We start from the raw sequence: 11513 nt of genomic DNA on the forward strand, positions 1-11513 counted from the left end.
TCCTTTCCTTTCTGTGTAGTTTTGACTTTATATTGCCTAATCATACCTGCTCTTTGTGATTATAACTATGATTTATAGTTAGCTATTCACCGCTGAATAGAACAGATGAGACATGATTTTGATCCTTTCTTTTTGACCAGGTACAGGTGGCTACAGATATGTTACCAAAAGACCACAGGTTTTTTAAAGTTTAGCTTGTGTTCAAATAAGTGTTATTTATAGAAGGAATATGTAAGTATATATTAATTAACCCTTGCTTCCTGAAGGAAGTAGGGTATTTTGTAGTTTCAGACTTTGTGTTATTTAAATTTTCAGTCTTTCTGAAAGCATTCTTTTAAAAAGTAGAGATTGCATGTGTTTAAAGCAGTTATCTGCCTACACAGGACATGTAAAATGGTGTTCTGTCTGACTTCTTGAAACTATGAAATAACAAGAAGAAAATCCTTTGAAGCAAAGCTATAATTCCCTGAGAAATTCAGTATGATGAAAACACCTGGCTTCCTCAGCTGACACCATTCACCATGCTGGAGTGAAGCTCCTTTAAACACTAGACAAAAGCACTCTGGACTCTTGGCTGGAACTGGAAATGTAAATACTTTAGAGGTTCTGATCCCAGATTAAAAGAAAAAGAAAGGGCTGATATACTAATATAACTCAAAGGTTCTACTTAGACAGAATACTTACTTTGGTGTTTTAAACCACAAGTATATAGAGAAAAAAATCAAAATCAGTGAAGGAATTGAAAATTTGACTAAGCTAGAGGCAGAAAACAGAATTAATTACCAGTAATGATGTTGCCTCAACAAAGAAAAACAGAATAAAAAATAACATGCTTTTCTCTTAGCTAAAATCCATTCTCTTGCTCCCTTGCCTAAGCAAAAGCAAGTATTTATACACCCTATGTAAGCATCACAAAACAAAACTATTGGCCATATGGGCAACCTCATGCCCTTCCACACTGCTACTTCCAGTGTGTGTTTTTAGTCTGCATCACAGAGATTTTTGTTGGCAGGGAAGAAGACAGGAAGAGGGGGGGAAAAAAGGCCCCAATAGGTGTCTCGCAAAAGGAGGTAGGGTTAACTTAGGGATGCTAATTCTCCTTCACAACAGGCACTGTGTTCAAGCCAAAGCAGTAACTCTCATTTTTTCTCTGTTTGCATGTCATTACTAGACTCTCCTGCTGCCTCCCCTCAGTTATTATCTCTCCAGCTAATCTTAGTCTTAAATCTTTTTATGTTATTACCAGAAAGATGAGAAACATGGCTGTGGGCAACTGGCGAGCATACATAGTGACAATACAAACTGTCACTTGAAGTCTCAGATCACAATTTTATCTTCTGTTTTTCTAGCTGGCTTGAGAGTCTGATGAGACAACAGTGAAAAGATGTCATTTGTGCAAAACAATGAATGCAACATAGTCATTACGTACACATAGTTAACACTTTACCTGTAGGTTCAGGTAATGAGAAGAGAGTTAATATTCTCTCTTAAATTTTAGTGGATTTAAGGATATTGCTTTTTGCAGACTGAATCCCTCTGGTACCTGGCTACATACTAGTCACTTCTCAGGAAAGGAAAAAAACTTGTTCTTTGGAAGTGTGTAGCTGAAAAGCTACAACAACTAGAAGAAAGTAAAATAAATAAAATTCTTTGTCAATAAATGCCCACAAAACAAGGCAGTACAGATACACTGTTGGCAGATTTCAACAACTGACCACTGTTAGCTTTCAAATTTGAAACAAGTGTGATCTTTGAAGAAAACTGTGACTATTGAATTGCTGCAGCAAGTTACGAACAAAACCTTGAAACAGAAAACCCCTGTGAGAAACAGAGAGCTCACTATCACCTTTGCAGTTCTGTTGCTTGGTGTCCTACATGTTGAATGATCCCAAGAATTGGAACAGGAGTATTGGAACTCTTCTCAGGTTGCAGCTTGATTTTTTCAAGGTGTCTACCTAAGATATGAGTGGCACACACTTTGACAGGGTTGTACCATTAGGATGCAAAAGGTACTGCATAAATTAGTAGTGACTCATAGCTATCACTATCAAGTTACAAGACTATCAGGCTACAGAGGGGATCAGACATACAACTACCTCTTTTTCCAGAGGCTGCTTCATAGATTTTAAAGCCATCATGCCCTCTTCAAGTTTCTGTGGCCTGTCTCTGTATAACAAAGTACAGCTATATTATTCTTTTGCTCCTGTGTTGATTCAGTAAGTACTGATTCACAAAAACACTGCTGCCAAATCTATTGAAAAGGAGAGATGATGATATATAAATTTCTGAGGGCTTAGACTGCTGCTGATGGCCATAATTATCCACCTAATCTGTTTCAAGTACATTCTTCCCCAATGCTTAACTGATTGCAGGGGAATTGATACCTTAAGGTCCAGGAGATTCACTTTTTCAGAAAACATGTCTGAAATAGAAAATTAAAGAGGATGTGAAGGATTAGTGATTAAACATGAGCTTTTATCGAAAAGAACCAGTAAAAATAAAACTGTTGTTCAGGAGAAATACAGTAAGAGCCTCTTTGGCAATACTCTTCCTTATACAATTATCCTTGTTTGTGAAGAAACAAAATCAATGCTTTGATGCTCTATGTATTCATGGATACTTCATTGTTCCATCTTTTAAACAATAAAGAATCGTTCTCTGATCTCTTCTTGAGATATAGTTTTCTAATCAAGATTTTTTCATCTCTTTTTTTCTTACAATTATTAGTAAAGTAGTGGTAGGGTAACAACATATTATGAGAAGCTGTGTGCATTTCCTGGCAGCTTAGCTGAGTTGCATTTGAGAAATCTGACATTTATTTAACCTCTCTGTTTTGGATCCTGGTAAAACAAGTTCTCAAATATGTACATACATCTCCCTCTGTATTTAACATATCTAAGACCCAAGCTTGTGGTTTATACACTTAGGAAAACATTGTTATTATATGTAAATGTGTATTTATTAATCAAATTTTCTCATCTGAATAGAGAATTAACAATTGAATGTTTCTCATTCAGAGGCTGACTCTCCAGCAAATATCTCAAAATAAGGTTAAGCTGACTGAGATTAACTTTGAAAATGCCTGGATTTATACATACATGTACAGTTCATAGCACATTAGTAAATAGTACTTTTGCAAAAATGCATCATGTGAAACAAATTAACTGCATGTGTGTGGTGGTTTGGGCTAGGCCTTCCTTGGTGACCAGTTTGTAACCAAGGAAGGGTCCAGATTTACCCAGTATTCCCTACCATTTTTACGTAAGCCAGACTATAAGAAGAGAGGAGGAGAGGCCTTCGCTCTCTTTCCTTCCGGCGGCTTGGAGGTGCAGGTTCCCTGCTGTTGAGTCTGCCGTGTTGGGGAGCGAGGCCTGGTTAGGCCTTGCCGACCTTGGGAGACAGAGGTTGCCGGCGATCGTTCCGGAGCGACTCTCGGTTGTCCCAGGAGAGTAGTGAGATATCTTCTTTGCTAACTCTTTTGTTCTTTAGTTACTAGATCTCGGGCTACTGATTGGGATATATATATATATATATATATATATATATATATATATATTTTATTTTAGTTTTGTTCCTTTTCCCCTTCCCCTTTCCCTTTCCCTTGTGAAATTGTATATAAGTGTAAATATATTTATATATATCAGTTTGGTTGTCCTCTCTCTCATTTTCGGGTTTTTCTTAGTTTTTTCTCCCTCTTCTCCCTGAGGTTTTTTTTTTGTTGGGGGGGGGGACTTCTAGTGGTAAGGTTTGGAGACTTGGCAGGGAGCCAGCTTCAAACCATATCAATGTGATAGAAGGCAGACTCACAAATTTACAGTTATGTGCTTCTCAAAACACTATCTGCCTTAATTTGGTTTCCCTTAAATCCTTAACTTCTTATTATTTGTGCTTCTAATGAGCAATTGAAATTAATAGCTTTACCTAATTCATATGTCAAATTCTATTGCAGTACTTACAGGAACAGTATTTTGTATTTAATAACACAGGTCAGACAAAAACTCGTACTTATATTTTTTGCACTTGCATGAGGGTCATCTATGTTAAGGAGAGACGGGCACATATGTGTCCTGAAACAGTGAACTCAAAGGACAAATTATCCTCTGCATAAAGCTGATGACTTAGCTTGTCACAACTTTTAAAAAGCTTTCTTTCTGGTAACATCAGAGAAGTCCAACTCAAGCAATAGGACAGAATTAAGAAAATTGTTTATTTACACTTGCACCTAGAGATGAATTTTTTTTTCTATAGTTACACAAATGTCTCTCAGACATCTGTATGAAACTAAAGTTTGTAGGATCTGGCACAGGGATGTTATTTAGAAAACAAATTCTTCTTTTTCAATATTATATGCAAATACAGAATATACATTTACAACATACAAAAATATGATCCCTAGTGCTTTCTAATCACTAACTTGTTGCAAATGGTGAATCCTGAACCTGTGCAGGGGCCTGTCATAGCCTCTATCCCCTTCACTCAGCTGCAGGAGCAGGTTCCCTTAGAGATGTTAGAAGCAGGACACAGACAGGCAAGTTCAGCTTACCATTTTGCTCTATGCAAGATAAATTCAGATAGACTAAAATGATTAATTCGCTGCTATCATGTCTAAAGAACATTTTCATCCTGACAGAGCAGGAGGAACTCAAGGTCCCTGCATAGCCATCGGTTGGTCACAAGCCTCATTACTCTTTCAAAGGTGTCTCACAAACCTGTCCTGACCACACATCCCGCTTCTCCAATTCTGTCTTCTTATCAGTTACACGTTTCTGAGGGAAAGTTGACTGGAAATTTAAGGTATTCCCCCTCGACACTCCACAAAGGTGACAATGTTAAAAGCTGCCATGAGTTTTGTAAAAGATGCTTCCGTGTGTCTGCATACAGGTGCAGGTCTCTCTCAATCTCATTGTCACTGGGCATCACTCTGGGCTGAAAGACAGAGCCCTACCTATAAGGGGGAGCCCAACCAAAGGGATGTGATCCTGTGGGTGCCCAGCCGCCTCAGGCACATCTCACCTGGCACAGAGCTCCCATGCTGCCATGTACCCCAGCACCTCTTCAGGTGAGGACCATACTGCCAGAGACATTTAAGCTGGACACGTGCATTTAGCTTTTAAAACCATGTATTTTTACTCCACTCATGAACATCAGAGATGACACGTAGACAGGTACTTGCTCCTACTCCAGCTCCAGAGTTCCGGGTGGCACAGCTGAACTACATTTAACTAACCAAAACTTCAACCACACACATCCTCATAAAGTGTCCAAGTCATCACCCACAAACCACTGTCTCCATCTGCTTAACTTATTCCATCCTTTAATAAAAATGCATTTTAAAATCAAATAAATGTTGATACACTGATGTAAAAAACCCAAGCATTTCAGTCTGTGACTAGAATTGTCACTTTCGTCCTGTCCCTACAAACAACAGTCCTTTTTCTATCTTTTACTTGGTAGAATTAATTTGGTTATTTATACATCCTCAGTTGGCATATCAAGTGGAGATACGTTAAAGTGTGTGGCACTTGCAGAAGTATTTTTTTCACTTTCAGCATGCTAGGCTGAAGAGCAAGAGAAGACATCCCCATGACAGACAGGCAGCCAGGCAGGGAGCAGCACATCACTTAGCACTGCTCCACAGGGCTTCACCCTGGGTGACAGAGATCTGCTCCCCCGTCAAGGACTGTATTTCACACTTTATGAATCTGATTTTCTCTTCCTGATGAGTACGTTGTTTTTTTTTTTCCAAGATAGTACACATTACAATAATGTATGCACAGTCTACCACAACTTATGTTTGATACAATTTTCATTGTGTACATATATATGGGCACAGATGGGGAAAAAAATCCCCATTTATGTAGGCTATTGTGGTGGTTTGAATGGGGCTATGATGATGTAGTCAGAAGAAAAATGACAAGAAGAGAGAAGAAGGAAGGAAGGAGGAATACTCTAGCAAGTACCTATGAATATTACTATTACTGGTCAGGCACCATCTGATACCACATCTGATGGAGTCTGTCTAACATCTGTAAAAGCTGATGGCAATTCCAAGCCCATTCATATTCTTATTTATTGTCACTGAACACAGTGCTTTATATAGTATTTTCAAGAAGTTTTGGGACCCTCACTCCACTGGAAAAATATTTGCTTGAATTCATAAAAATCAACAGAACTTAGTTACGCATTACAGCCAAACAGCAAGAAGTCTTTCCAGTTTCCAAGGATGTATTTGAAAGCAAGAGAAATTTGGTTGTCAATAGCCAATAGCTATGACCTTGTTATGAAACTTCACAGGGATTAAAATATCAGAAACTATTCAAGTTTCTTCTTTCATCCTCAGTCAAATGAAGAAGTGAAACCACCAGTGACATGAATAGTAACTATACAGGGAAAAACATGGTAAGACATGGATTATTAACAAAAGGCAGTTGAAAGTCCTGCTTCATATGAAAAGATATTCCCTTGTTCTTAATCATGAGATAGTCTTTGCACAGGCTAATTGTGTATCTTCAAAACAGGAACAACTTTTGAAAAGTGCCCTTTTAAAGCTGTCACTTTCATGATCCTGTGCAGAGGAACTGGGACTGAAGTTTTGCAGCAATCTGAGAAAATACATGGTCAGTTTTCTTTCAAAGCACATTTTCATCTTGAAAGGAAGAACACAAATTCGAGGTAAAATAAGGTTTATGAAAAATTTGCCAGATGTTTGACCAAATAAAGAAGTTCAGATAGGAAAATCTACAATGCATAGCTAGAAAGATGTCTCCTTCAATCTGCAGGCCTCCATATGACCACTCCTAAAGTGTATGCCAAGGGCAGCACAGAAATCTATTGCCTCCTAACGTTATTTCTGGGAGTGTAATGGTACCCGTAGACAATGCTTCCATCGGACTGTGCTAGCACACTCTTTAAGTGACCCAACCCACAAGCTTCCTTTAATTGCTTATAATCTGTACCTGCAGCACACAGGAATACACAGGAGGTCCTCAGATAACCATAAGGGAGACTAAGCTGGCTGGGGTAGATTACACTGCACTTGGAGAAAAGCAGAACACTGTCGCTGGATGTGTATGCAGCATCTGAGACAACATCAAGCTGGTGAGGTGCCGACTGTTACCGGGCAGCAGAACAGAGAATTAGAGGAGGAAATCAGGTTGCTGAACAGTGAAAATGGATAAAGATTACGGGCAATGCATAGAGCAATGGAGTTAACTGCACCAGGGCTTTGAGAAGAGCAAGGCAACAGAAGGTAGCATCCAAGGGAGACCTGGGGCTCTGGATAACAAAGGCAAAGGCAGCAACTGCTGGTCATGGGGAAGGGTGAGACAACATCTCTGTGGAAGACAAAGGACATTATGAGGAGAGGCAAAGGCAGCAAGATGTGATGAGCAGTATGCCAATACAAATAAATAGTGTTGGAAAAAGGCCAACTAACTGAACCAGGGCTGTCTGTAAACAGTGTCAACAAAGTTCTTACTAAAGACATACCTGTGGAAGAAGTCAAAAACAACTGTGGAGGTGCTTTTAAACATTTCTCTTTTGTATTGGAGTGAATGGAGGTAAATTAAGCTGGGAATGTTTCAAAAATCCATAACCCTGAACATAAAATGAAAACAAAAAAAAGAAAAAAAAGAAAAAAAAGAAAAAAAAGAAAAAAAAGAAAAAAATCCCAACTTTGCATTTTTTTCCTTATCATTTTATGAAAGACATGTAACTGTCTCAACCTGGCATAAGATATAGCTCTCAACAACTTCAGGGTTTAAGTGTTGAATTGGCCAAAAATATTCCCCCAGTTAGCTCTGATGAACACTAGAGATTACTGATGGGGTGGTATCGATTCAGGATGTAAGACATTTGCAATAAAGGTAGGAAGGGTGCACTTTCTTATGGAGAACACTTATTTAGCTGTTGGAAGATTTATTTTGCTGTTGTACTCAGCAGGCAGGCACCTTCCCCTCCCAAAGTTGCCCAACGCTTGGGGCACCCTTCCCTAAGTGGTACCACCCATAGCTTGCACTGCTTTATGTTTCCTGCCCGAAAGAGTTGCTGATTTCTTCCCCTCCTCCCAGCAGAGCACCACACAAAGATGAGGCAAAAACCTTTGAGATTAAATTGTAAGTGATTAAAATTTCCATTATTTTGTGAACTTGTTCTACATATTAAAAAGCCCTAATGGAACTTGCACACATTTGTGCAGGTAGAAAGGCACATGATGATAGGAATTAAGGAAATTAATTCCTGTGCTTTGGACAGAAGTAATCTTCCAGAATGTAATTGGCTTTCAATCATTCATATACAACATGCCCTTCACCTTTAAATGGTAATTCATTTTACCAGAGGTTTTGAATGCCATTTACATCAGGCTTTAAGAAAGCTCCCATCTAAGTAGCAGAACACAGTGAATATGTTTTGTCCCGGAGGAGACCACATCAGAGGGTAATTCAGATTTCTAATGTATGTATCCCTATGATGTTTTACCGTTTCTGTAGCCCTTAACAAGGGGGAATGCAGAATGCGTCCTGGATAGACATGAAACAGAAATTCCCCCAGCACCACAAGGCTAACACCACCACCTCTCCTGAAATGCTCACTATTTTCTTGCTATGCTGAGGTCTGCGTGGGACATGACAAAACAGGTATGAGCATACAAGACTTTTCAGGGCTGTGCCTTGATTACAGCAGAGCTGTGCAAAGCACAGTGACGGTAAACATAGCTTGTCTGCTTTAACAAAAGTAACAGGAATCTGGAAAATCTCACCATCTATAACTTTCCTTCTCCCATGCCTGTGAAAGAAAGACTACAGCGGAAATATCTGGAAGCACTGGGCTTGGCCTAGTTGCTTCTGGAGTTGCTTCAGCCCATCCTCTACAGCTGACGTAACAGCAACATGTTACAGGTGATGAAGTGTATCCCTCTGACAAAAGGGCCTTCTGCAAGCCAAGTGCGGTATTTAAGTCTATTTCCTCTTGCCTGTATTTTCGTTTTGCACATCACATTCTATCATTCTGTGATGTTTTATCTCACTCAAACTAATATCAGCCCTGGCTGACAACCAAGGAGACTGTAATGCTGACATCCCTGCCAAATGGTTAGGCATGTCCTGGACACAGACAACAGATGCTTATATTTAAATTTGGACTAATTTGCATTTTTGTGTATTGTGGAATTTTAAAGCATAGGTTTAGTAACGAAAAGGAATGTATAATTCTGAAATAGCAATAATTTCCTTTGAAAAGCCAGGTTTGCTAATGGATTGCCATCTGTTCAACCCTTTGCCAGAAAATAGATTTGTCCTGCTTACTGAAAACAGTATTAGGGTGAAACTGTAGATTACACAGTGGATTTCCGAGCAGTTTAATTTAAAGCGCAGGCTAGCACTTTGCTATTTCAGTAAAAATAACTTTAGATTCCCCCTTTCTACTAATGCTGGAATTCAAGCCCAGAAAACTGTATTTAGAGTACTTTGTGGGCTGTTTTGCTCTCGGTTGGGTTCTAGAAAAGGTGCCTACCTCTCCTTTATCATTTTGAAACTGAGTTTGTGTTCCTTTTGTGTAGGATTTACAGCAAAAAACCTCTCTTACTTCGAAAATCCATCTTAGTCCTCTAAAGAAACCCCACAAACATTTAAAACGCCAAGGCACTGACCTCAATTATGCTTTCGAGAGTACAAAATTTTTAGAGGCTGGGTGCCTCTTGGAGCCTCTGGAAGCAAGTGAGGAGGGAGGATACTGCTGCAATTCAGGATGCTGCACTGGGAGCTGTTGGACCTCTCTACCCAATGGAACGGTAGGAGCAAAACAAATCAGAATGGTAAGTTACTCTTCTCTGTAACCCACCAAAACCTAATGACGTTTCTCCTAAGCCTTGTTACAGGGACAAATCCACTGCAGGGGATAGGTCCAATTTTTACAGCCCGGAGGCAAAAGTTGAATTGTAACATAACTTCGAGATTTCAGCATCCTCTTACACTACCTGTATAAGGTTACTGACACAGGCTCAAGGCTACCCAAGCACCACCCGCGCTCCCTACCCAGACCGAGTAACTGTCTACGGAGATACGCAGAGCCGCTCTTTTGTAGGGTAACATCATTACCGTCGCCGAACAGAGTAGTTGCAGTCACGATCTCTTCCTCGCACACCCTACAACCCCGTGCAAGCCCCCCAAAAAGCCGCATTTTGCCGGCAAACGACGCTCTCGTCGAGAGCTTCGGGCTTCTGACTCGCTGCCGAACGGCGCTGCCCCACCACCGAGCATCCCCCGCCCAGCCACCTCCAGGGGTGGCGACGCGGGGCCCTGGGCGCCGAGCCACGGCGGGGGCGCCGACGGGGGAGCCCCGCAGGGCGGGGACAGCGGAGCGGCATCAAGGAGCGTCTCCGGAGCAGAGCGCTGGCCGCGTCCCGCGCCACCGCCGCGCTGCCGGCGGCGGGATGCCAGCCCTACCCCGGTCTCTGCCCGCACAAAGTTTTATTGCCTCCGTGTCAGCTCTTCTCCCGCCGCCCACCTGAGCCCCGCGGGAAGGCGCCTCCCCGCTGCCCGCCGCCACAGCCGACCCCCGGCATCGCGGGGCCGGAACGCTGTCGCGGCAGCGCCCGCCGCGCTGGGGCTGCGGGGGCAAAGCCGGCGCTGTGCCGCGGTGCCCCCCGGGCAGGCGCGGCCGGGGAGCGGCAGAAGCCGCGCTTACCTCTGTCCAGCGTGAGCGGCTGAACCGCTGTCAGTGTCGCCATGTCTGCGGCGGGGCTGCAGCCCGAGTGACGCGCGGCTCCGGCACCGGCGTGGAGTGCAGGGAAGGGCGGGGAGGAGGCTGGCAGGGAGAGGGGGCGGAGGAGGAGGGTGGCTCCGTGGGAGGAGGAGGCGAGCGGGGCGGAGAAGGTGCCCAGGGGAGGGCGGCTCATGGCACACGGGCCGCCGCGATGCTGCGGGCGCAGGGCGGCCCGGCGGGGCCCGGCGCGGGCTGCCGGCATGGCTGCAACACCGGGGCCGGGCCTTGCGGGCGGCCCCCGCCTCGCCGCGCTCGCCTCGGGGCAGAGACCGGGGACCGCGGCGGCCCGGGCCTAGCACGGGGCCGGGTTGTCGCCGGTGCCGCGGCCCCGGGGATGCCGCAGCAGTCGGCGGAGGGAGAGAGAGGGGCGAGGCGGCAGCTCCGCAGCGCCGCAGGGCGGGGAGGACCGGCGGGGGCCGGATCTGGCGGCCCGGCCTCGCCTGGGCTGGGGGCGGCGGGGCGGGACGTGCCGTGCTGGGCTGTGCCGGCCCACGTTGTGCTGTGCCGCGCCGGCCCGTGCGGGCCCGTCCCAGGGCTGGGCTCTAGGCAGCGGCACGAGGGGCCGTGTGCGTGGATGAGGCCCTGCTCCGAGGGCTGACTGCGGGCGAGGGAAATCCGCGTGCGGAGCCGGGAGAGGCGGTAGCTGGCGCTGTGCAGGGCCTCGGATTAAGGGACATACCATGTAGCGGCCCTTTTGAATGGATCAAGACGTCGGCCTCATCACCAGTCCGACCATCACCTCTTTTCTAAGC

At 43.8% G+C, this 11513-nt stretch overlaps 1 protein-coding gene across 2 annotated transcripts in view; it reads right to left on the reverse strand.

The window, feature by feature from the left end:
* The window catches only part of LIN7A (lin-7 homolog A, crumbs cell polarity complex component), a 49240-nt gene extending 38092 nt beyond the window's left edge, over positions 1–11148 (reverse strand). For both annotated transcript variants that reach the window (XM_027679786.1, XM_027679787.1), the window contains exon 1: positions 10684–11148. In XM_027679786.1, coding sequence (XP_027535587.1) covers positions 10684–10963 — 280 coding nt within the window. In that variant the 5' untranslated portion in view covers positions 10964–11148. The remainder of the gene's footprint in view (positions 1–10683) is intronic.
* Between the last annotated feature and the right edge of the window lie 365 nt (positions 11149–11513).

The sequence above is a fragment of the Neopelma chrysocephalum genome, unplaced genomic scaffold (assembly GCF_003984885.1).
Source record: "Neopelma chrysocephalum unplaced genomic scaffold, ASM398488v2 Primary Assembly neopelma1_59, whole genome shotgun sequence".
NCBI classification, from domain to species: Eukaryota; Metazoa; Chordata; class Aves; order Passeriformes; family Pipridae; genus Neopelma; species Neopelma chrysocephalum.